Source organism: Pristiophorus japonicus, chromosome 13, assembly GCF_044704955.1.
Source record: "Pristiophorus japonicus isolate sPriJap1 chromosome 13, sPriJap1.hap1, whole genome shotgun sequence".
Classification (NCBI taxonomy): domain Eukaryota; kingdom Metazoa; phylum Chordata; class Chondrichthyes; family Pristiophoridae; genus Pristiophorus; species Pristiophorus japonicus.
This window is the reverse complement of record NC_091989.1, coordinates 167,590,134-167,614,896: the sequence shown is the minus strand read 5'-3', so window position 1 is coordinate 167,614,896 and position 24,763 is coordinate 167,590,134. Positions and strand designations below refer to the sequence as shown.

The 24,763-nt window shown below is 44.9% G+C and overlaps 1 protein-coding gene across 1 annotated transcript in view; it reads right to left on the bottom strand.

Moving 5' to 3' along the window:
• Positions 1-24,763, bottom strand: part of LOC139278344 (calcium-transporting ATPase type 2C member 2-like) — a 111,090-nt gene that overhangs the window by 56,791 nt on the left and 29,536 nt on the right. Inside the window, exons 2-6 of the mRNA XM_070897013.1 lie at positions 24,347-24,460; positions 21,864-21,980; positions 17,196-17,285; positions 2,991-3,026; positions 2,834-2,895 (exon numbers count right to left, since the gene is read on the bottom strand). Coding sequence (XP_070753114.1) covers positions 2,834-2,895; positions 2,991-3,026; positions 17,196-17,285; positions 21,864-21,980; positions 24,347-24,460 — 419 coding nt within the window. The remainder of the gene's footprint in view (positions 1-2,833; positions 2,896-2,990; positions 3,027-17,195; positions 17,286-21,863; positions 21,981-24,346; positions 24,461-24,763) is intronic.

Sequence of the window (24,763 nt, the reverse complement as noted above, 5' to 3'; positions counted from 1 at the left end):
AGAGACGAGAAGTAGCTAAACTGCTTAAACTAACTTTTTAGATAATTTTTTCCAAATAAAAACTCAAGATCATGAAGGTGAAGGCCAAGACGACGCTGTGCAGTCAACTTCAACAGTGGAACCACTAGTGGCACCGGACCCGGAGTTGGCCGAGTTGGAGCTCCAAGTCCAACAAGTTGAAGAAGATGAAAACCATCTGGCGCATACGGAGCTGAAAGAGGTGCAACTTACGAGTGACATTGGGCTGTTGGGGAGACATATATCTCAGAAGACATGCAAAGCCACTGGATAGCAAAAGGTAGTGAGGACTGCCAAAACTGTGATAAAGACTTCCAAAACTCCACGTGATTCATGCCAAGGAAGGATATTGCTGATACTGCTTGAAGTCCTTCTTCACATGAGTGCACCTGCTGACAGGGGAACGTGTGGAGCGAACGTGGCTGTTAGTCACTTTCAAACGGTAGAGTATACTACTTTGTTTGCAAGGTGACAGCACGAACATGTAGTCACTCTCCTCATGGGTTTAATGGCAAGAAGAATGGAGATGAGAGGGTTTCATCTCAGTCACCAGTATGGAGAAGCCATGGTATTAATGTGCACAAGAGAAGCAGGCACTGGTTGTGTGGATGGTCATATTGTCTTCCAGTTTGAAAATGAACGGCAGTACTGGTGCAAGGTGCTAGAGAGGGCTGTCTGTGTGATAAGGTTTCTCTGTGAACAAGGTCTTTCACTGCGAAGCAGAGACAACATCGTTGGGTCTCCAAGCAAATGATATTAACTGGGTGTGTTGGAGGTTCTCGCAAACTACGATGCATTTCTTGCTGGACACATCAAGCAGTTCGCAAACAAAGGCAAGAGGCATACTTTATACTTAGCTTCCACCACTTGTGAAAAACTGATTAGTCTGATGGGTGGCAAAGTACTTGAGACAATTATCCAGGAATTGAAATCAGCAAAGTTCTATTCTGTCGATTCAATGCCAGATGTCTCACACTCAGATCAGCTGACATTTGTCGTCCGCTATGTTCTATCGACTAGTCCGGAGGAAAGGTTCCTAAAGTTCTTGCCGATAATTGGTCATACTGGACAAGAAATAGCAGAAATAATACTGGCCTTTCTGGATGAGAACGGGATTGACATACAAAATTGTCGCAGACAATTTTATGATAATGCTTCAAATATGAGTGGGAAATACATTGGTGTCCAAACTATTAAAGAGCAATGCCCGTATGTGACATTTATACCATGCGCAGCGCACTCACTCAACCTTGTGGGGAAAAATAGTGCCAAATGCAGCCCAGTGATCGTCAGATTTTTTGACATTGTACAAAAGTTGTACACTTTTCTCTCTGCATTGACATATCGCTGGCGACTGCTTTATGAAAAACTAAAGTCTTTAGGGCTGTCTGTTGTCAAACAGCTTTCTGTTACTCAATGGTCAGCAAGCAGTGTCAGCCATGCTCAACTCCCACATGTGAAGTGTTGGAATCTCTGGCAACTGATGTTGAATGCCGAAATGAAGCTTCATTGATCCTTGACAAACTGGGCGAACTGGCTTCAGCTATTCTCATTGTTATTTGGAACACTCTTGAAGTGCTTTCACCTGACCAATCTCTCACTTCAAGAGACTGGCTTGAATCTGAATGTCATGTGTCCTTACTCGAGTCCCTTGACGGTTTTGTCAAGACCCAGCGGACAGAGTTTGAGGACTTCGAAGACCTAGGGATTAAACTGTACGGCCACAACGAGTACAATTCAGCTCAGAGGCGTGTCCGGGTACGCAACCGTCGCTATGAAGATGAAGATATTGAAAACACTGCGCTGTCACCGAAGGAGAAATTGAAAATTAAAGTGTTCCTTGTCATCATTGATCAACTAATCAGTACCTTGAAACACCGCCTTGAAGCATACAAGGAAATCAACTGTAAATTTATATTCTTGTCCTAGCTAGCCGCTCTCTCGATTCATGAGATCAAGCAAGCCGCAGAAAATCTTGCCCGCTCCTCTCTCAAAGATCTGGAACCTATGATTGAATATATCCAGTTTTCTAACTTGGTGGCATCCTCAACAGAGCTTCAAACCTCAATTTGTGTCAAACAAATTAAGTCAGCAGAGCTGAGAATGTACCAATTCCTCCATACACACACCCTCACCTAAACCTTTTCTAACATTGAAATAGTTCTTCGAATATATCTGTCGATGATGATATCAAATTGTAGTGGTCAACAGTCCTTCTCGAAACTGAAACGCATCAAGAATGAGGTCAGGAACCGAATGGGACAAGAGCGACTTAATAGTCTTTCAATCATGAGCATCGTGAGCAAAATGCTGAGAGGACTTGACTTCTCGAAAATCATTGACCTGTTTAGCCGACAAAAATCTAGGAAAAGACCAATGTAATGTTATACTTGTAATTACCTCTGTGGAGAAATGTAAGTGACAAATGATAGTCTTCCAAAAGAATTGCACTGTCTTGTTCTAAATTGTTGTAATTGTCGAGTTAGTTTCAAAATGTAAGTTCAAAAAAAAATTTAAAGTGTTGCTGCTTGCTGTTTATACAGTGTTTCATCAAGGTATTGGTTTGATTGTTTGGAAGCATAATAAAATATTAAATGAGTGTCATCATAGTATCAATGAGAACATAACCTGAGATGTAGACCTGATCTTGACCTGATGCATACTCAGTATAGTGCCCTGTGACTTAGCTCACTAATGTCATTTACTGCAGGATGTGAATGGGAGTAGGGGGTCCCTCCCCGGGGCCCGAGGCATCCTAAATCCATCCCTGATTGCTCCCACACTTCTCTATGAAATATTTGGAGGTAGCACGTACCAGTTGCATTCTGGAGGGATTAGCTTGCCTAGCTCTTGCAGAGACTTCTCAGAACGGTACTCCTGAAAAAATAAATGGTTATTAGGCAACACAACAAGATTCTAAATCATTAATTTCAGAAGGATTTCCACTGAATGAATAGGGGAATATATCTTACCTGCACAAAGGCAACTGTGACCACAATTACTATAGCCTATAAAAAGAATGACATTAGGTCACCGAATTGTATCTAAAATACTTTCTGTTTCACAAAGTATTTCACTAAAGAACTGTATTATGTTTGGATTATCCTTGATTTATCGTCAGAAATTGCTGCATTATCGTTAGCATTTTGTCGAGTCACCTCACGAGCCAAGGCTCGAGAAGGCAGCCTTGGTTTCCCAAAAGCCATTCTTCTCCTTCAAGTAGCCGATTGTCTGTTGTCAAGAAACAGGCATTTAGCCAGAAAGACCCTGTGTTGCTAATTACTGACTACCTTGACAATGATCTAACACAAGCTATTGTTTGGATTCAGAAATGAAAGGGATTCTGCGGAGGAGCCTGGGTGCCGTCAAAAATAATCCAGAGTTTGGAAATCCTACAATGCAGAAACAAAAGAGTGTTCTTTCATTCTGCTACTGATTTCCATGGACTAAGTAATAAAGATTTTTGCTATAGCATCAGTGTCTTACGTGATGCATCTTTGCATTGTTTATTAATGTTGCTGGTGTCCTGTTCAGTAGCTTGAAATGAGCTGGGAAGATACATAGAAATTTACAGCGCAGAAGGAGGCCATTTCGGCCAATCGTGTCCGCGCCGGACGACAAAGAGCCGCACGGCCCTCGGTCAGCAGCCCTAAAGGTTACATATAAACGTATGAAAAATGACGGAAAGTCAAAGATCACCCAGCCCAACCAGTCCGCCTCAAGTTCAGAAAGAGAGAGAGAGAGAGAGAGAGAGAGAGAAAGAGAGAGAGAGAGAGAGAAAGAAAAAGGGAGAGAGATGAGAAAAAGACGACCACTCCAACCCGGCGTGCAAGTGCCTGCGTAGTTTTTACCACGGCGGGTATGATGCCGAGTGTCCCAGCTTGGAGAAGTGGAACACCTCATTAACATATTTAACTCAGGTTTCCACAGTGCAACTGGTAGCCTAATTTAAATTTAAGATCAGCCGGTCAGATTCACCAAGGTTCGTGAAACCCGGCAGTGAAATGGAAGAGTAAGCTGCCAGCTCCAAAAGATGTAGTTTTTTAATAACACTCCTTGTGAAGCCTTCAGCCCCCCTTCCGCCGATGGTAGCCTTTCTTTAATCCCTGCCGCAATCACTCACCACCAACCGCGCACCCTGCCCCCTCTCAAAGCAATGATCTGCAGCTGGCTCCCTTTCCAATTGTCAGAGACCGTCCCCAAGGATCCCCTCCCCGGCTGCGGCCCTGCCACTGGTTTTCTCGCCCGGTAGTTGGCCAGCCTGTCAATTTGGCCGGCTGCCAGGTGGGAAATAGAGAAAAAAATAATAATGAGCCCCTCTCCTTAAATTAGGCAGGACCTCCGCGTCCCTAGTCTTGCTGCGTTTCCCCTTCGCTATCGTGCTCTCCTGCACTCACCCCGCAAATACCGGAGTCATCGTTTCTATTTAGTTGTTCAGCCAATTTTTGCAATCGGTTTATAAATATACAAACACAGTATTCGCAGTTCTTGCACCAAGTCGCATCACAAGTTTGATGCTTTGCTTTTTCAAGTCTAACTCTTTGACCATTTCTCCCTAAATTGGCCTGGGTTTTTAATCTGGTTTTTGCCTCTCCCAGGAGATCAAATGACTCCAGTTGGGGTGAAGTGTAGATGTTTTTAGTATAAGGGGTGTTGCAGTGGGGTGGGGCAGACTGGTTGGGCTGGGTGCTCTTTGCCTTTCAGTTATTGTTCATGGGTTTGTATCTAACCTTTAGGTCAGGATGCTGACGAAGGGCCGTGTGGCTCTTTGTCGGCAGGGGCCGACACGATGGGCCGAAATGGCTTCCTTCTGCGCTGTAAATTTCTATGTTTCTATATTTCTACTTATGCAGCTCGGTGTCAATTTTTTTTTTACTTATAATACTCCTGTGAAGCGCCTTGGGATGTTTCACTACATTAAAGGCGCTATATAAATACAAGTTGTTGTTGTTTTCAGAATTCCCTCTCCAAAATCGTGATAATCCTTTTTAAAAAGGTGATGAGATTAGAATTTTTCCTTTTAGTTAGATTTGTATCATAATACAAGCTATGTTGTAAAATGCCCGCGATCTAGCATACAAAATTCCTGGGACTGGAGTGGGTGGAAAGTTCAATATTTGCACAATGGAGGTCCAGAATTTAGAGAAGAAATTGGTTATGTCAGGATGCTGCCCCACTTGCTCAGGCCTTTAAAATGCCGGTGGGATGGTTGGGGAGAGGGGTCTCTAAGCAACTCTACTGCCACATATGCCTGAGTGAGTTCCTGGGCTTCCCTTGGAAATTCCGTCTTTTACATTGTAGGAAGATCTCAGCAGAACTCTGGTCAGCTGAGAGCTGGCATGAGTCCGTTGGAGGCCCTCAAAGGCCAGTAATCTTTACTAGACTAAGGTAATCAATCGCAGAGGGGTTTATCACATAGAAACATAGAAAATAGGTGCAGGAGTAGGCCATTCAGCCCTTCGGGCCTGCACCACCATTCAATATGATCATGGCTGATCATGCAACTTCAGTACCCCATTCCTGCTTTCTCTCTATACCCCTTGATCCCTTTAGCCGTAAGGGCCACATCTAACTCCCTTTTGAATATATCTAACGAATTGGCCTCAACAACTTTCTGTGGTACAGAATTCCACAGCTTCTCTGCGTAAAGAAGTTTCTCCTCATCTCGGTCCTAAATGGCTTATCCTTTATCCTTAGACTGTGACCCCTGGTTCTGGACTTCCCCAACACTGAGAACATTCTTCCTGCATTTAATTCTTGTCCAATCCCGTCAGAATGTTATATGTTTCTATGAGATCCACTCTCATTTTTCTAAATTCGAGTGAATATAAGCCTAGTTGATCCAGTCTTTCTTCATATGTCAGTCCTGCCATCCCGGGAATCAGTCTGGTGAACCTTCGCTGCACTCCCTCAATAGCAAGAATGTCCTTCCTCAGATTAGGAGACGAAACCTGTACACAATATTCAAGGTGAGGCCTCATCAAGGCCCTGTACAACTGCAGTAAGAGCTCCCTACTCCTATACTCAAATCCTCTCGCTATGAAGGCCAACATACCATTTGCCGCCTTCACCGCCTGCTGTACCTGCATGCCAACTTTCAATGACTGATGTACCATGACACCCAGGTCTCGTTGCACCTCCCCTTTTCCTAATCTGTCGCCATTCAGATAATATTCTGCCTTCCTGTTTTTGCCACCAAAGTGGAGAACATCCCCAGGGCAGGTACAGCATGACGACCGGGGAGAGGTCTGGACACCGCCGGAGGCCTTGTACATTGTGGGAGTACACTCAGCAGCTTCTGTCCCTGGCCGAAGGGACCCCGTATCGGCTGCTTCTGCCCCTGGCCGAAGGGGTCCCGTACCGGCCGCTTTTATCCCGGGCCGAAAGGACTCTGCATCAGCCCGGGCCAAAAGGACTATGCACCGGATTCGAGGGATGTCTAACCGGCTGAAGGGACTCTGGGACGATCTGCCAAAGGGACCCGAGGACGTGGAACCGGCTGAAGGGACTCCGAGGCTGGAGCTCAATCCGCCGAAGGGACTCTGAGGCCTTCGTCTTATACCCCCAACCAACTTTTAATTAATTTTTAAACTTTTAACCAACTTTTAAACTTATTAAACAATTTGGGAGAACTTTTAAAACTTATATTTTAGACTCTCAATCGAAATACTTTTAAATATTATTAATCTACATCTTTGACTTAACAACTTTTAGAAACTTTTTAAATTGGGGAAACTTTTATAATCTATTATTGATTTACATCTTAGACTTTTAACAACTCTTAGAAACTTTTAAAAACATTTTAACAACCCTTAGAATCTCTTGAAATAAATTGGGAATCTTTATCAACTTTTAACTTTTAAAATAACTTTGGAAGTCACCTTCTTAATGCCTGCCCCCCAAACTAGTCTCGGGCCATCTACCATCAATGGGGCTACCTGGCGCTGAGCATGCAGCCAACACTTTGCCGTCGGCAATTAGGCTTATGGAGCTGTGCCTGGTCTCCAGTTGTCTTGAACCCCCTTGCCACTAGACCAAGACCTTGCTCAGCTAAGCCCGTGTAGTTGCTGGTGTGCAGCGGCCACACCACGTTAAAAGAACTCATGCACAGGCATCTTCCATTTCGTCAGTATGAAGTTCGGGACCTGGAATGTCAGAACCCTCATGGGCAAACCCAACAACAACAGGCCAGAACGCTGCACCGCCATAGTTGCCCGGGAACTCAGATGTTTTGACATTGACATCGCCGCCCTAAGCGAGACCCAGCAGGCAGGGGAAGGCCAGTTGAAGGAACATGGTGGAGGTTACACCGTCTTCTGGAAAGGGAAACCAGAGGCAGAATGCCGCCTTCATGCCGTCAAGAATGAGCTGGTCAACCGCCTCAAAGACTCCCCCTATGGGGTTAACGAACGCCTCATGACTCTCCGTATCACTCTATCTTGGAACCAATGTGCCAGAGTCATCAGTGCGCATACCCCTACACTCGATGCAACGGATGAGGCTAACGAGGGATTTTATTCCAACTTCGAGACATCCTTGTCCTGCGTCCCCATGGGCGACAAATAGATCCTCCTGGGTGATTTTAATGCCAGGGTCAGCAAAGACACAGACCTCTGGGGAGGCGTGATTGGCAGAGAGGGGGCAGGGAAAGCCAACTCCAGCACTACCCTACTCCTGACAAAATGTCTAGAACTTGAACTCCTCATCACCAACACCCTGTTCTGCTAGAAGGACAAATACCAGGCATCGTGGCAACACCCTCGCTCCAAATATTGGCACCTGCTTGATTATGTCATCGTCCGAGCCAGGGATCGGAAGGATGTGCGCATCACCCGCACCATGACATGAGCTGACAACTGCTGGACGGACCACCGCCTAATCCAATCCATCATCAACATTAACATTGCCCCAAAGCAGAGGGGACAGCAGAAGCAGTTCCACAAAAAAGTTAAGGCCGTGGTACTTAGAGACCCAGCTAAGAGAGCCCTATACAGCCAGCGCCTCACAGCCAATCTGGCGTGCCTTGATGACCCTGAGATTCTGAATCCCCATAGCGCTTGGTCTGCCCTCCAGGCATCTATAACCAGTGCCTGTGAAGAGACACTTGGACACTCAACCAGAAAACACCAGGACTGGTTTGATGAAAATGATCAGAAGATCGAAGAACTAATAGATCGCAAGCGCAAAGCATTTGAGCCTCAAGCAACAGCCCAACTCGGGAGCTGCAAAACAACATTACAGACGGCTCAAGGCTCAGATCCAACAAAAAACTCGGGACCTAAAGAACAGGTGGTGGATGGAGAAAGCACAGGAAATACAACAACTGGTCGACAGCCACGATATGCGAGGATGCTTCGCTGCAGTCAAGGCCACCTACGGTCCAAATTCCCAAGGCCCCACCCCACTCCTGGCCAAGAATGGGGAAACACTCATCATCAAGGACGCCGAGGCTGTCAGGGCCCGATGGAAGGAACACTTTAAAGATTTTCTCAATCGAGACTCTGCCTTTGAATCGAGTGTCTCAATTCCATCCCGCATCATGCGACCCACCATCAACTCAGTGAAACTCCAATGTTACACGAGGTAGGCAAAGCCATAAAACAGCTTAAGAATAACAAGGCTACGGGTGCGGATGGAATCCCTGCTGAGGCGCTAAAATATGGCGGAGAGGCGCTGTTGGCGCGGATACATGACCTCATCTCTCTCATCTGGAGGGAGGAGAGCATGCCGGGAGATCTGAGAGATGCAGTGATTTTAAAAATGGTCAAAGGGGGACAAGTCTGACTGCGGCAACTACAGGGGAATCTCCCTGTTTTCAGCCACTGGGAAAGTTGTCGCTCGAGTTCTCCTCAATCGTCTTCTCCTTGTGCCGAGGAGCTCCTCCCGGAATCACAATGCGGATTTCGTCCCCTACGGGGCACAGCAGACATGATCTTTGCAGCACGACAGTTGCAAGAAAAATGCAGGGAGCAGGCCCCAATACATGTCCTTTTTCGATCTTACAAAGGCCTTTGACACGGTTAACCGTGAGGGTCGATGGAGCGTCCTCCTCCGTTTCGGATGTCCCCAAAGGTTTGTCAACATCCTTTGCCTGCTTCACGACGACATGCAGGCCATGATCCTCACCAACGGATCTATTACAGATACAATCCACGTACGGACCGGGGTCAAACAGGGCTGCGTTATCGCTCCAATCCTCTTCTCAATCTTCCTCACCGCCATGCTCCACCTCACAATCAACAAGCTTCCCGCTGGAGTGGAACTAAACTACAGAATCAGTGGGAAGCTGTTTAACCTACACCGCCTCCAGGCCAGGTCCAAGATCACCTCAACCTCTGTCGTTGAGTTGCAGTATGCGGACGAGGCCTGCGTCTGTGCACATTCAGAAGCTGAACTCCAGGATATAGTCAATGTATTCACCGAGGCATATGAAAGCATGGGCCTTACGCTTAACATCCATAAGACAAAGGTCCTCCACCAGCCTGTCATCGCCGCAAAACACTGCCCTCCAATCATCAAGATCCACGGCGCGGCCCTGGACAACGTGGACCATTTCCCATATTGCGGGAGCTTCTTATCAACAAAGCCAGACATTGATGCGGAGATTCAGCATCGCCTCCAGTGCGCCAGCGCAGCCTTCAGCCGTCTGAGGAAAAGAGTGTTTGAAGACCAGGCCATCAAATCTACCACCAAACTCATGATCTACAGGGCTGTAGCAATACCCGCCCTCCTGTATGGATCTGAGGCATGGACGATGTATAGAAGGCACCTCAAGTCGCTGGAGATATATCAGCAATGATGCCTCCGCAAGATCCTGCAAATCCCCTGGGAGGACAGGCGCACCAACATCAGTGTCGTCGGCCAGGCTACATCCCCAGTATTGAAGCACTGACCACACTTGATCAGCTTCGCTGGGCAGGCCATATAGTACGCATGCCAGATACGAGACTCCCGAAGCAAATGCTTTATGCGGAGCTCCTTCATGGTAAACGAGCCAAAGGAGGGCAGCGGAAACATTATAAGGGCACCCTCAAAGCCTCGCTGGTAAAGTGCGACACCACCACTGACACCTGGAAGACCCTGGCCACAGACCGCCCGAGGTGGAGAAAGTCCATCCAGGAGGGCGTTGAGCTCTTCGAGTCTCAACGCAAAGAACATGAAGAGGCCAAGCACAGGCAGCGGAAGGAGTGCATGGCAAAGCAGCCCCACCAACCCCTTCCCTCGACGAATGTCTGTCCCACCTGTAACAGGGTCTGTGGCTCTCATATCGGACTGTTCAGCCACCAGAGAACTCACTTTGGGAGTAGAAGCAAGTCCTCCTCGATTCCGAGGGACTGCCTATGATGATGTTGATGGATAACCTCACATTTATGTACATTATACTGCATCTGCCATGCATTTGCCCACTCACCGAACCTGTCCAAGTCACCCTGCAGCCTCTTAGCATCCTCCTCACCGCACACACTGCCACCCAGCTTAGTGTCATCTGCAAACTTGGAGATATTACATTCAATTCCTTCATCTAAATCATTAATGTATATTGTAAATAGCTGGGATCCCAGCACTGAAACTTGCGGTACCCCACTAGTCACTGCCTGCCATTCTGAAAAGGACACGTTTATTCCTACTCTTTGCTTCCTGTCTGCCAACCAGTTCTCTATCCACATCAATACATTACCCCCAATACCATGTGCTTTAATGTTGCAGACTAATCTTTTGTGTGGGACCTTGTCAAAAGCTTTTTGAAAGTCCAAATATACCACATCCACTGGTTCTCCCTTGTCCACTCTACTAGTTACATCCTCAAAAGATTCTAGAAGATTTGTCAAGCAAGATTTCCCTTTCATAAATCCATGCTGCCTTGGACTGATCCTGTCACTACTTTCCAAATGCGCTGCTATTACATCTTCGATAATTGATTCCAACATTTTCCCCACTACCGATGTCAGGCTATCCGGTCTATAATTCCCTGTTTTCTCTCTCCCTCCTTTTTTTTAAAAAAGTGGAGTTACATTAGCTACCCTCCCATCGATAGGAACTGATCCAGAGTCTATAGAAATGTTGGAAAATGACCACCAATGCATCCACTATTTCTAGGGCCACTTCCTCAAGTAGGCCATTCAGCCCTTCGAGCCTGCACCACCATTCAATGAGATCATGGCTGATCATTCACCTCAGAACCCCTTTCCTGCTTTTGCTCCATACACCTTGATCCCTTCAGCCATCAGGGCCATATCTAACTCCCTCTTGAATATATCTAATGAACTGGCATCAACAACTCTCTGCGGTAGAGAATTCCACAGGTTAACCACTCTCTGAGTGAAAAAGTTTCTCCTCATCTCGGTCCTAAATGAGTTACCCCTTATCCTTAGACTGTGACCCCTGGTTCTGCACTTCCCCAACATTGGGAACATTCTTCCTGCATCTAACCTGTCCAGTCCCATCAGAATTATATATTTTTCTATGAGATCCCCTCTCATTCTTCTAAACTCCAGTGAATACAGGCCCAGTCGATCCAGTCTCTCCTCATACGTCAGTCCTGCCATCCCGGAAATCAGTCTGGTGAACCTTCGCTATACTCTCTCAATAGCAAGAATGTCGTTCCTCAGATTAGGAGACCAAAACTGAACACAATATTCCAGATGAGGCCTCAACAAGGCCCTGTACAACTGCCGTAAGACCTCCCTGCTCCTATACTCAAATCCCCTAGCTATGAAGGCCAACATGCCACTTGCCTTCTTCACCGCCTGCTGCACCTGCATGCCAACTTTCAATGACTGATGTACCATGACACCCAGGTCTCGTTGCACCTCCCCTTTTTCTAATCTTCCGCCATTCAGATATTCGGTCTTCCTGTTTTTGCCACCAAAGTGGATAACCTCACACTTATCCACATTATACTGCATTTGCCATGCATTTGCTCACTCACCTAACCTGTCCAAGTCACCCTGCAGCCTCTTAGCATCCTCCTCACAGCTCACACCGCCACCCAGCTTAGTGTCATCTGCAAACTTGGAGATATTACACTCAATTACTTCATCTAAATCATTGATGTATCTGGGATCCCAGCTGGGATCCCAGCACTGAGCCCTGCGGCACCCCACTAGTCACTGCCTGCCATTCTGAGAAGGACCTGTTTATCCCTACTCTCTGCTTCCTGTCTGCCAACCAGTTTTCTATCCACGTCAATACATTACCCCGAATATCATGTGCTTTAATTTTGCACACTACTCTCGTGTAGGACTTTGTCAAAAGCCTTTTGAAAGTCCAAATACACCACATCCACTGGTTCTCCCTTGTTCACTCTACTAGTTACATCCTCAAAAAATTCTAGCAGATTTGTCAAGCATGATTTCCCTTTCATAAATTCATGCTGACTTGGACTGATCCTGTCACTGCTTTCCAAATGCGCTGCTATTTAATCTTTAATAATTGATTTCAACATTTTCCCCACTACTGATGTCAGGCTAACCGGTCAATAATTCCCCGTTTTCTCTCTCCCTCCTTTTTTAAAAAGCGGTGTTACATTAGCTACCCTCCAGTCCATAGGAACTGATCCAGATTCGATAGACTGTTGGAAAATGATCACCAATGCATCCACTATTTCTAGGGCCACTTTCTTAAGTACTCTGGGATGCAGACTATCAGACCCTGGGGTTTTATCGGCCTTCAATCCCATCAATTTCCCTAACACAATTTCTTGACTAATAAGGATTTCCTTCAGTTCCTCATTCTCGCTAGACCCTCGGTCCCCTAGTTTTTCTGGAAAGTTGGTTCTGTCTTCACTAAGTAAGACACAAATAAAGTATTTGTTCAATTGGTCTGCCATTTCTTTGTTCCCCATTATAAATTCACCTGCTTCTGACTGCAAGGAACCGACATTTGTCTTCACTAATCTTTTTCTCTTCATATATCTATAGAAGCTTTTGCAGTCAGTTTTTATGTTGCCAGCAAGCTTCCTCTCATACTCCATTTCCCCCCCTCCCTGGTGCAAGGGTCAAGGATGTCTCGGAGCGGGTGCAGGACATTCTAAAAAGGGAGGGAGAACAGCCAATTGTGGTGGTGCACATTGGTACCAACGACATAGGTAAAAAAAGGGATGAGGTCCTACGAGATGAATTTAAGGAGCTAGGAGCTAAATTAAAAAGTAGGACCTCAAATGTAGTAATCTCGGGATTGCTACCAGTGCCACGTGCTAGTCAGAGTAGGAATTGCAGGATAGAGCAGATGAATACGTGGCTTGAGCAGTGGTGCAGCAGGGAGGGATTCAAATTCCTGGGGCATTGGAACAGGTTCTGGGGGAGGTGGGACCAGTACAAACCGGAAGGTCTGCACCTGGGCAGGACCGGAACCAATGTCCTAGGGGGAGTGTTTGCTAGTGCTGTTGGGGAGGAGTTAAACTAATATGGCAGGGGGATGGGAACCAATGCAGGGAGACAGAGGGAAACAAAATGGAGACAAAAGCAAAAGACAGAAAGGAGATGAGAAAAAGTGGAGGGCAGAGAAACCCAAGGCAAAAAACTAAAAGGGCCACTGAATATAAAGGGGCTGCAGGAGGGGTCAAAACTAGAAATCATGGTTTAAAAACTAGGATTAAAACACTCTACCTAAACGCACGCAGCATTCGAAATAAAGTAAATGAGTTGACGGCACAAATCATTACAAATGAGTATGATTTGGTGGCCATTACAGAAACATGGTTGCAGGGTGGCCAAGACTGGGAATTAAACATACAGGGGTATCTGACGATTTGGAAAGATAGACAAGAAGGGAAAGGAGGTGGGGTAGCTCTGTTAATAAAGGATGATATCAGGGCAGTTGTGAGAGACGATATTGGCTCTCATGAACAAAATGTTGAATCTTTGTGGGTGGAGATTAGAGATAGTAAGGGGAAAAAGTCACTGGTGGGCGTAGTTTATAGGCCCCCAAATAATAACTTCACGGTGGGGCGGGCAATAATCTAGGGAATAATGGAGGCATGTGAAAAAGGAACGGCAGTAGTCATGGGGCATTTTAACCTTCATATCGATTGGTCAACTCAAATCGCACGGGGTAGCCTGGAGCAGGAATTCATAGAATGCAAACGGGATTGTTTCTTAGAACAGAACCTACAAGGGAGCAAGCGATCTTAGATCTGGTCCTGTATAATGAGACAGGAAAAATAAATGATCTCCTAGTAAAAGATCCTCTCGGAATGAGTGATCACAGTATGGTTGAATTTGTATTACAGATTGAGGGTGAGGAAGTTGTATCAGAAACGAGCGTACTATGCTTAAACAAAGGGGACTACAGTGGGATGAGGGAAGAGTTGGCTAAAGTAGACTGGAAACACAGACTAAACGGTGGCACAATTAAGGAACAGTGGAGGACTTTTAAGGAGCTCTTTCATAGTGTGCAACAAAAATATATTCCAGTGAAAAAGAAGGGTGGATAACCAAGGAAATAAAGGAGAGTATCAAATCAAAGACCAATGTGTATAAGGTGGCCAAGGTTAGTGGGAAACTAGAAGATTGGGAAAACTTTAAACAACAGCAAAGAATGACTAAAAAAGCAATAAAGAAAGGAAAGATAGATTACGAAGGTAAACTTGCGTAAAACATAAAAACAGATAGTAAAAGCTTTTACAGATATATAAAACGGAAAAGAGTGACGAAAGTAAATGTTGGTCCCTTAGATGATGAGAAGGGGGATTTAATAATGGGAAATGTGGAAATGGCTGAGAACTTAAACAATTATTTTCTTCGGTCTTCACAGTGGAAGACACAATAACCATGCCAAAAATTGCTGGTCACAGGAATGTGGGAAGGGAGGACCTTGAGACAATCACTATCACTAGGGGGGGTAGTGCTAGACAGGCTAATGGGACTCAAGGTAGACAAGTCCCCATGTCCTGATGAAATGCATCCCAGGCTATTAAAAGAGATGGCGGAAGTTATAGCAGATGCATTCGTTATAATCTACCAAAATTCTCTGGACCCTGGGGAGGTACCAGTGGATTGGAAAGCAGCTAATGTAACGCCTCTGTTTAAAAAAGGGGGCAGACAAAAGGCAGGAAACTATAGGCCGGTTAGTTTAACATCTGTAGTGGGGGAAATGCTTAAAACTATTAAGAAAGAAATAGCGGGACATCTAGATAGGAATAGTGCAATCAAGCAGATGCAGCATGGATTCATGAAGGGGAAATCATGTTTAACTAATTTACTGGATTTCTTTGAGGATATAACGACCATGGTGGATCGAGGTGTACCGATGGATGTGGTGTATTTTTCCAAAAGGCATTCGATAAGGTGCCACACAAAAGGTTACTGCAGAAGATAAAGGTACGTGGAGTCAGAGGAAATGTATTAGCATGGATAGAGAATTGGCTGGCTAACAGAAAGCAGAGAGTCAGGATAAATGGGTCCTTTTCGGGTTGGAAATCGGTGATTAGTGGTGTGCCACAGGGATCGGTGCTGGGACCACAACTGTTTACAATATACATAGATGACCTGGAAGAGGGGACAGAGTGTAGTGTAACAAAATTTGCAGATGACACAAAGATTAGTGGGAAAGCAGGTTGTGTAGAGGACACAGAGAGGCTGCAAAGAGATTTAGATAGGTTAAGCGAATGGGCGAAGGTTTGGCAGATGGAATACAATGTCGGAAAGTGTGAGGTCATCCACCTTGGGAAAAAAAACAGTAAAAGGGAATATTATTTGAATGGGGAGAAATTACAACATGCTGAGGTGCAGAGGGACCTGGGGGTCCTTGTGCATGAATCCCAAAAAGTTAGTTTGCAGGTGCAGCAGGTAATCAGGAAGGCGAATGGAATGTTGGCCTTCATTGCGAGAGGGATGGAGTACAAAAGCAGGGAGGTCCTGCTGCAACCGTATAGGGTATTGGCAAGGCCGCACCTGGAATACTGCGTGCAGTTTTGGTTACCTTACTTAAGGAAGTATATACTGGCTTTGGAGGGGGGTACAGAGACGATTCACTAGGCTGATTCCGGAGATGAGGGGGTTACCTTATGATGATAGATTGAGTAGACTGGGTCTTTACTTGGAGTTCAGAAGGATGAGGGGTGATCTTATAGAAACATTTAAAATAATAAAATGGATAGACAAGATTGAGGCGGGGAGACTAGAACTAGGGGGCACAGCCTCAAAATACGGGGGAGCCAATTTAAAACCGAGTTGAGAAGGAATTTCTTCTCCCAGAGGGTTGTGAATCTGTGGAATTCTCTGCCCAAGGAAGCAGTTGAGGCTAGCTCATTGAATGTAGTCAAGTCACAGATCGATAGATTTTTAACCAATAAGGGAATTAAGGGTTACGGGGAGCGGGCGGGTAAGTGGAGCTGAGTCCACGGCCAGATCAGCCATGATCTTATTGAATGACGGAGCAGGCTCGAGAGGCTAGATGGCCTACTCCTGTTCCTAATTCTTATGTTCTTATGTTCTTATGTTCTTATGTTCTAATTAAATCCTTTGTCCTCCTCTGCTGAACTCTAAACTTCTCTCAGTCCTCAGGTTTGCTGCTTTTTCTGGTCAATTTATATGCCTCTTCCTTGGATTTTTCTTGCCCAATTGGCCTCTTCTGGAGCTGAAGACTGTATAAGCTAATTTTTTTTACGGTTGCGTAGTGCCCTGCTTGGTAACAGCCTCGAGGCGGGATTTCATGCGCCTGGCACGGGATGCCCGCCCCGCGACCTAAATTCTGTTTACCGCCCTGAGAGCAAGTGGAATGCAAAATAACACACTCCACTTGCTCTGTGGGGCGTGGGCGGCCCGGAAGGGATTAGTGAGGGGCTCAGCGCTATGCAGCGGGACCCGTAGCGCTGCCACGTTGATAGGACCCTCCTCTTCATTAAAGGGGAGGGCCAAGCTGCCAATTCTGCGGAGGAGAAATGGGTCCCTAACTGGACCACCGGGGAGTGGGTTGCCATGGTATCAGCCTACATCCCGGTACACGCCCTGAAGTTGTCGTTGGCATCGACCAGCGGAGCTTCAGGGGGTGCTACCGAATTTGCGCTCTCGGGCGAAAACGTGTCACAACCCAACATTTTAATGCAACATTTTTTAACTATTTTTTTTTCCTATGGAAAAATGATCAGCCATCTCCCTACACTGCCCCCCAATGTCACAGTAACATACCAGATTACACTTAGTGACAGGGTTGACTGGGTGAACATTTATACATACCACTGTTATGCTCACAGCATCTTCAATCTCTTTAGTGATGAGACTAATAACAGCTGAAGCCAAAAGCAACAGAATAAGGGGATCCTTGAACTGGGATTGAAACCAAAAATTAGTAAGTGCACAAAATAGCACTGACTATATTATATCCAAAAATATTAATCTCAGTTTTTATTATATCTGCCATCCTTTTGTATGCATTAGGTTCCAGTAAAATAATTAAGATTTCATGTATCTGGATGGAATCAATGCGATTGTAAAAGCTTATATGTAAATATCATTAGCCTAATAATAAGGAAAAAAAGACTATTCACCTTATCTTGTGACACATACTTTAATGAACAATGCATCAATTACGTTGCTAGAAAAACAAAACTTAAATGGCAAAGGGAAATGCATAGTGCAATATTGACTCAAGGGACCAAGGATTGAAATCTTAAACAGTCAAACACTAACAGTACAAATTGGAATAAACATGAATAACTGATATTTTCCAATATCTTTATGGCTGTGCTTGCCCAAGTACACAAACCCATCAGTTAAGAGATTATTTTAACTCACAAATAGCTTATCAATCTTCATCTCAACATAAAACTCCTAAAGTTTTGTAGCAACAAACTTACACAATCCTAACATTTTGATTCATCCATGAAGGTCATTTGCTAATCTACTGAATTTCTGATGGAAATGCAAATATTTGAAACCAGGCTGCTCCTAAAAAACGGTAAAACATTGTTAAATATATGTAAATATCATTAGCCTAATAATAAGGAAAAAAAGACTATTCACCTTATCTTGTGACACATACTTAAAATATGCATAGCTTCTAAATAAGTTAAAAGCCTCCTTATGAGCAGCGACCCCAACTGTCCAAAACTCCTCTATCGTCAGCATTCCCACCTAGCAAACCTGCTGGGGGCCAATATTGCCAAACTCCTTGCAGTCCTATTAAAATTCTCATTTGATTTCGCTCGGATTGACACCATGAGAGGTGATCGCATTGAAACATCCAAAATTCTCACAAGGCTTGACAGAGTAGATGCAGGGAGGATGTTTCCCCTGGCTGGGGAGTCTAGAACCAGATTAAGGGGTTGGCATTTAGGATTGAGATGAGGAGAAACTTCTTCTCTCAGAGGGTGGTGAATCTTTAGATTTTTCTACCCCAGAGGCTGTGGAGGCTCAGTCAAGAGTATAGTCAAGACAGAGAAAGATAGATTTTTGGATATTAAGTGAATCAAGGGATATGGGGATAGTGCAGGAAAGTGGAGTTGAGGGAGAAGTTCAGTCATGATCTTAATGAATTGCAGAGCATGCTCGAAAGGCCCAATGGCCTACTCCTGCTCCTATTTCTTATGTTCTTATGATTGTAGCCAGAACATCATCAGCAATTGCTTTTGTTTTGCTTCTGCCATGGTACGGTTACCTCTGGAATTCCACAAGGAGGAAGAGGAAAGAGGAAAGAGGAAAGAGGACAGAGGAAAGAGGAAAGAGGACAGAGGAAAGAGGACAGAGGAAAGAGGACAGAGGAATCCTCCTCCTCCTCGAATCGAGGATGACTTGCTGTCACACCAAAAAGGGCTGTGTTCAATGAGTTCACAGGTGTTTCAATGAAGGACCTAATATTCCAGGTCCCGAAATGCATATTAAAGGGTGGAAGATGGCAGTGCGTGGATTTTTTTTAACGTGTGGTGGCTGTTGCACATCAGCCACCACACGGGCTTGACAGAGCTTGGTCTTGGTCCAGTGGCAAGGGTTAACCAAGACGACTGGAGACCAGCTCTGCTGCACAGACATCGCAGTGTGGGCTGGCCCATGCTGTCCCTGGGCCCAAACCTCTGCTGGACACCGAACTTCCACCTCTCCAGGGTCCCGATCACATCCCACTGCAATCTCTCGCCGCTCCTGCGCCCCGACCTCACCATTCCTGCTGTACCTTCCCACGCTCCAATCACCATTTGTCAACCTCTCCACAGCCTACATTGTTAGACCAATTGCCCGACATTCAGAATGAGCTGCAACTTCCTCCAGTTAGACATTGAAAACTGAAGCCAATGGGGCTGAAATTAAGGGTCCGAATAAGGCCCATTAATGCTGTTTTGTGGCGGCCATGCGGCGGAATCCAATGGCTGCCGATTTCTGGTCGAATGGCCATCGCTAGCCTAATTACGCAGGCGTTTTTTTTTGGCTGTCCCCAGTTCCGCCCCGCTGCTGCCAAGCGGCCATAAGTGCGTGATCAGTGCGCGCACTGCCAGGACCTCCTACCTCCGTCCATATTCAGCCCGAAAAATTGAATACCCGCCGAGCGATGCCCTCCACAGCTTTCTCTGTCAGTGCACCTTCTATTCTGACTGCGAGTCCTGGCTGTGCAGCGGCCATTAAAGACATGGGCCTGCTGCCGCGGCCGCCATTTTATTTTTTTGCTGGCCGACTTCCATGTCGGCCGGACTATTACGCCCCCAGGTTCGCCTATTGGCGGCCTGGCACCCCCTCTTAGGTGCCAGGCCATTGGCCTGGCCGAAACTCTCCCCCGGTGGCCTAGTGACCGATCCTAAATATTCGTCGACTATCTCCCTTTTAAAGCAGGGGAGATACGTGGTGACGTAGATGCGCAATGATGTCACCACCAATGGACCGCTGAGTGACAGTGGCGGAGAATCCGTCCCACCCCCAATTCTGCCCCTCACCAGCACTTACCACCGCACTTACGCCCCAATTATGACCGGCTTCCGGTCCGCTCCGAAAAAAACAATAAACAGATGAAAATCGATCGAGAGCCCGCCTCATCGGACCAGACGGTAAAAACTTTTTAAAAATGGAATGTGCGGCAGCTTTCTGGCATGAATTTTGGCCCATTGTCTTTGGCCCGCCACAAACTCTGTACTCTCACCATTGATTGCGTCCCCTTCATAGACCACCACCTCCGGTTGAATCAGACTGTTTCAACTTTGGGTGTCATGGTACATCAGTCATTGAAAGTTGGCATGCAGGTACAGCAGGCAGTGAAGGCGGCAAATGGCATGTTGGCCTTCATAGCTAACGGATTTGAGTATAGGAGCAGGGAGGCCTTTCTGCAGTTGTACAGGCCTCACTTGGAATATTGTGTTCAGTTTTGGTCTCCTAATCTGAGGAAGGACGTTCTTGCTATTGAGGGAGTGCAACGAAGGTTCACCAGACTGATTCCTGGGATGGCAGGACTGACATATGAGGAGAGACTGGATCGACTGGGCATGTATTCACTGGAGTTTAGAAGAATGAGAGTAGATCTCATAGAAACGTGTAAAATTCTGACGGGACTAGACAGGTTAGATGCAGGAAGAATGTTCCCGATGTTGGGGAAGTCCAAAACCAGGGGTCACAGTCTAAGGATAAGAGGTAAGCCATTTAGGACTGAGATGAAGAGAAACTTCTTCACTCAGAGTTGTTAATCTGTGGAATTCTCCACCACAGAAAGTTGTTGATGCCAGTTCGTTAGATATATTCAAAAGGGAGTTAGATGTGGCCCTTACAGCTAAAGGGATCAAGGGGTATGGAGAGAAAGCAGGAAAGGGGTACTGAGGTGAATGATCAGCCATGATCTTATTGAATGGTGGTGCAGGCTCAAAATGTTGAATGGCTCACTCCTGCACCAATATTCTATGTTTCTATGGTATCCTATTTGCCTGAGCCTAAATCCTCTCCAATAACAAAGACCTTTGTAACATCTTCTGCTTCTGCCCCTGCCTCAGCCCACCAGTTGCTGAAACTCTGACCCATACCTTTGTTTCCTCTCGGCTTGACCATTCCAATGCTTTCCTGACCAGACTCCCATACAAGTCCCTTCAAGACCTCACCACTCTCTTTGTCTGTAACCTTATCCAGCTGTACAGCAACCTTCCCCAAACTCTGCAGTCCTTCAACTTTGGCCTCTTGTCCCTTTGACCCACATTAGCAGCCACCCTTCAGCTGTCTATGCTCTCTAATTGTCTGAACATCTCTGCCTCTCTATTTCTTTTAATATCCTCCTTAAAACCCACCTCTTTGGATATGCTTTTAGTCACCCTTCTTAATATTGCGTTTCTTTAGCTTTGGTGTCCATTTTTGCTCGATTACACTTCTGTGAGGTGCCTTGGGACTTTTTTTTTTACATTGAAAACTGCTATATAAATGCAAATGTTTTTGTTGTAGTGGTAGCACACACCAAGTTAGCAGACGGACGGCCTGAGCCTAATCTGCACAAATGTTTGGTCCCACTGCCAAATTAGTGGGGCCCATTTTTTTTTTAAAAAGGTGTCCCCAATACAGACATTAGGCCCCTAATTTACATATTTTTGCCACATTAAATTTCATACAACTGATGCCATCACTTCATCCTTTTGATTATCACCATAATGGTGCAGACACCCTTCCGAGTGGAATTAAGCAGAAAATGTGCAATGAGTACATCATGAAGAAGCATCCAGATTTTAAATTTCAAAACAGGATATGAATAAAACCATGAATTACTTGAAATAAACCCCAAGTTCCTGCCAAATGTCAAACTGCCTCTTGTAACATGCAACATTGAGGTTGAATCACAATTACCCCAAGGGTACGGCAAACGCAGGCCACATCATCGTCAGTTGTTTAAAAAAATAAAAGTTTGTTTCTGTCAAATCTGCATCATAATTTCAGAATTTACACAGTAAGCATTACCTGGCCAAGGTATTTCTTCCAAATTGGTTCATGCTTATCCACTTCAAAATCATTCCATCCGTACAGCAGCCGACGTTCAAGCACATGAACCTCTGAGAGACCATTCTGTAAGTCAGCCTAGCACCATAAACAAAGATTCATTTAATAAATCACTGATAGCAACTCCAAAAATGCAAGATTTAAAAAAAAATGTAGCAACCAGTACATCTTTCTAAATTCACATTAATATCTAAATACTGCAGGTGCTGGAAATTTGAACTAAAAACAGAGAATGCTGGAAACACTCAGCAGGTCAGGCAGCATCTGTGGTGAGAGAAACAGAGTTAATGGGGCTGAAATTGAGGTCGGAGGTAATTGCCTCCGAGCTGAAACATTTTCTACGAATTTACCTGGTGGTCTGGGAGGACCCTGCGATTCCGGTGGGGAGGCCTTCTCTTCCCGCGTTGCGAAGCATGCTCCCGTCCTACTGGTTCCCATGCAGTCACGTGTGACTGCTCAGCCAATCAGGTACAGTATTCCACAGCATTCTTATTCATAGCAATGAGAACTCCGTATCTACGAGTTCTCATTGCTATTAATAAGAAAAACCCAAACACACTGAACACATAATAAAAAATAAAAAACATACCTCACATAACTAAAATTAATTGAAATTAAAATTAATATCTTACAGAAAAATTTTCTTTGAGTTTAAACATTTTTTTAAAATTATGGTTAAAAATAAATGTAACGTAGGGTTTTTAAAAGTGTTTTTTAAATTATTATATTTTTGTATGTTTTTAAACTCTTAAGCCTGTAAAAGTAGGCTATGTGCCTGCTTTTATCAGGCGCAAGAATTTTGAGGACATTTGCTGGGCAAGATATGGGTAAATACCGCAATCTTGACCTTGCAAATGTCCTCGCACTCGATATGCTCCAGCTTGATAGATCGGAAAAGCCGATTTTCAGGGCATGTGCACTGTGCGCTAAAAACTGGCTTTTGCGATGCCTTCCCGGGTCTGTAGACTCTCAGTATGGACCTGGGGAGGCCGGGATTTCCAGCCCAATGATTCAGGTCGATGACCTTTCCTGAAATGACCTGAAACGTTAACTCGGCTTTCTCTTCACAGATGCTGCCTGACCTGCGAGTATTTCCAGCATTTTCTGCTTTTAGTTCAAAATGGAATGTTCTTTTTGCCAATTTTTATGTTTTCTACCCACCTTTTGATGAGGTACTTCCATTGCCACAGTGTAATGGATATCATTGTAGGGAAATTGGGTTTGCGCTTGAATGACTAAAATCTATTAAAAAGACCCATGTGCTGTATTATGAAAATCCAACTTACCCTGAGTACAGTAGAGACTGAAAGCAACCAATTACAGAATCAATAGCAATCGCTAAAGAAGCAGCAAGTGATCATTCACAACAGGAAAATGAAAATCACTCATGGCATACATTCTATTCAGTTAGAATATTAGGTGCATACAATTGATTAATGCATACCTGAATTTTAATTTTTTGCTTGAATTATCTTTAGGATTTAACTTTAAAAAATGTATGTGTAACTGAGATAGAAATTGTTTTTTGTTTTACCCATATTCTGCCTGGGAATTGGGGGAGGAGTGGGGTGGGGTGGGGAAAGGACCAATTTCATGCCGCAACATCCTGTACCTGATCTGTGCTTGCAGAAAGGCACCGCCATATTGCTAAAGGGACCACCATATTGCTAAAGGGACCACCATATTGCTAAAGGGACCACCATATTGCTCAAGGCGGCTTTGCAGGGTGGGTGGGGGGAATGCCCAAAACAGGTGCAAGACTCCTTAACATATGCCCATCTCCTGTTTTAGGCTCCCTTGCAGAAATTGGTTTTGATTGAGCAGGGTAGATGCCAAGTCTGCTCCGCTCAGGTTTCTTTATCAGTTGCTACAGCCTAAGCAGCAGCTTCCACCAACGTTTAAATGACATTAATTTTTATTTTTTCAAAAAGAAGCTCCTGTGGAGCCAGAAAGAGCGGGTGTACTCCTCTAACTCCACAGTCCTCATGATAAGCAACCCTCCCACCCACCCCCGCTGCTGCCACTCCAACTCTCTTCTCGGGATATACATTTGGGCTGCTGGCTGTGAGGCAAGTGGCCTGATATTTATCTTTGTAAATTGAACAAGCTGTCTGTGGATGCTCGACAGGCACTAGCAACGTGCACATTAAATGTTATTGAGGCCCGAGGACCATTTTGATCCAGGCAATTTAGACTTCCAAGATTGCTAGACAATCTTTCCACAGAATTTCCAAACAAGTTCCAGTTTACAAACAAACTTGTAAAAGAGCCATTTCAAGCCTGAAGTTTCCTATTTTAAGTAAGGATTGAACACACAAATACTGAGTTTACATAATAAAAGCAGCACCTTAAACAAATTGTCCAGACACTTCACCCAAATTATTCCAATAGAAAAATGTGGTGAATTCTTATTCAAAAATATTTACTTCAAAATATATTCTCACCTGAAGATCGCTTACTAGCTCATCCAAGTACCGTGTGCAAGCTTCTTTAGAAGACACAGGCACAATTGGCTCATTTTTGCTGTTAACTTTTAGTTCCTGGAGCTCCACATTCTGCTGTTGATAGAGAAAATAAAATATTCCTTCGAGCACTGTGAATGCATATGATTATCATATTGTTGGAGGTAAAATTTATAATCCTCTGTGTACTCTACACAATTCATACCAGGTCAAAAAAAATAATTTTCCATTAATTATAAAAAGGTAGAATTAGATATATAAAATAGGGATGAAGTTGCTCTGCCATACTGCGCTAGTATTTGCTCAAAAATGCAAATAATCTGATTGAGCCAAGACGACATTCATTTTACTTTCACTGTGAATATGTGTACCACAAAAATACAATAACTAAAAGTCAAC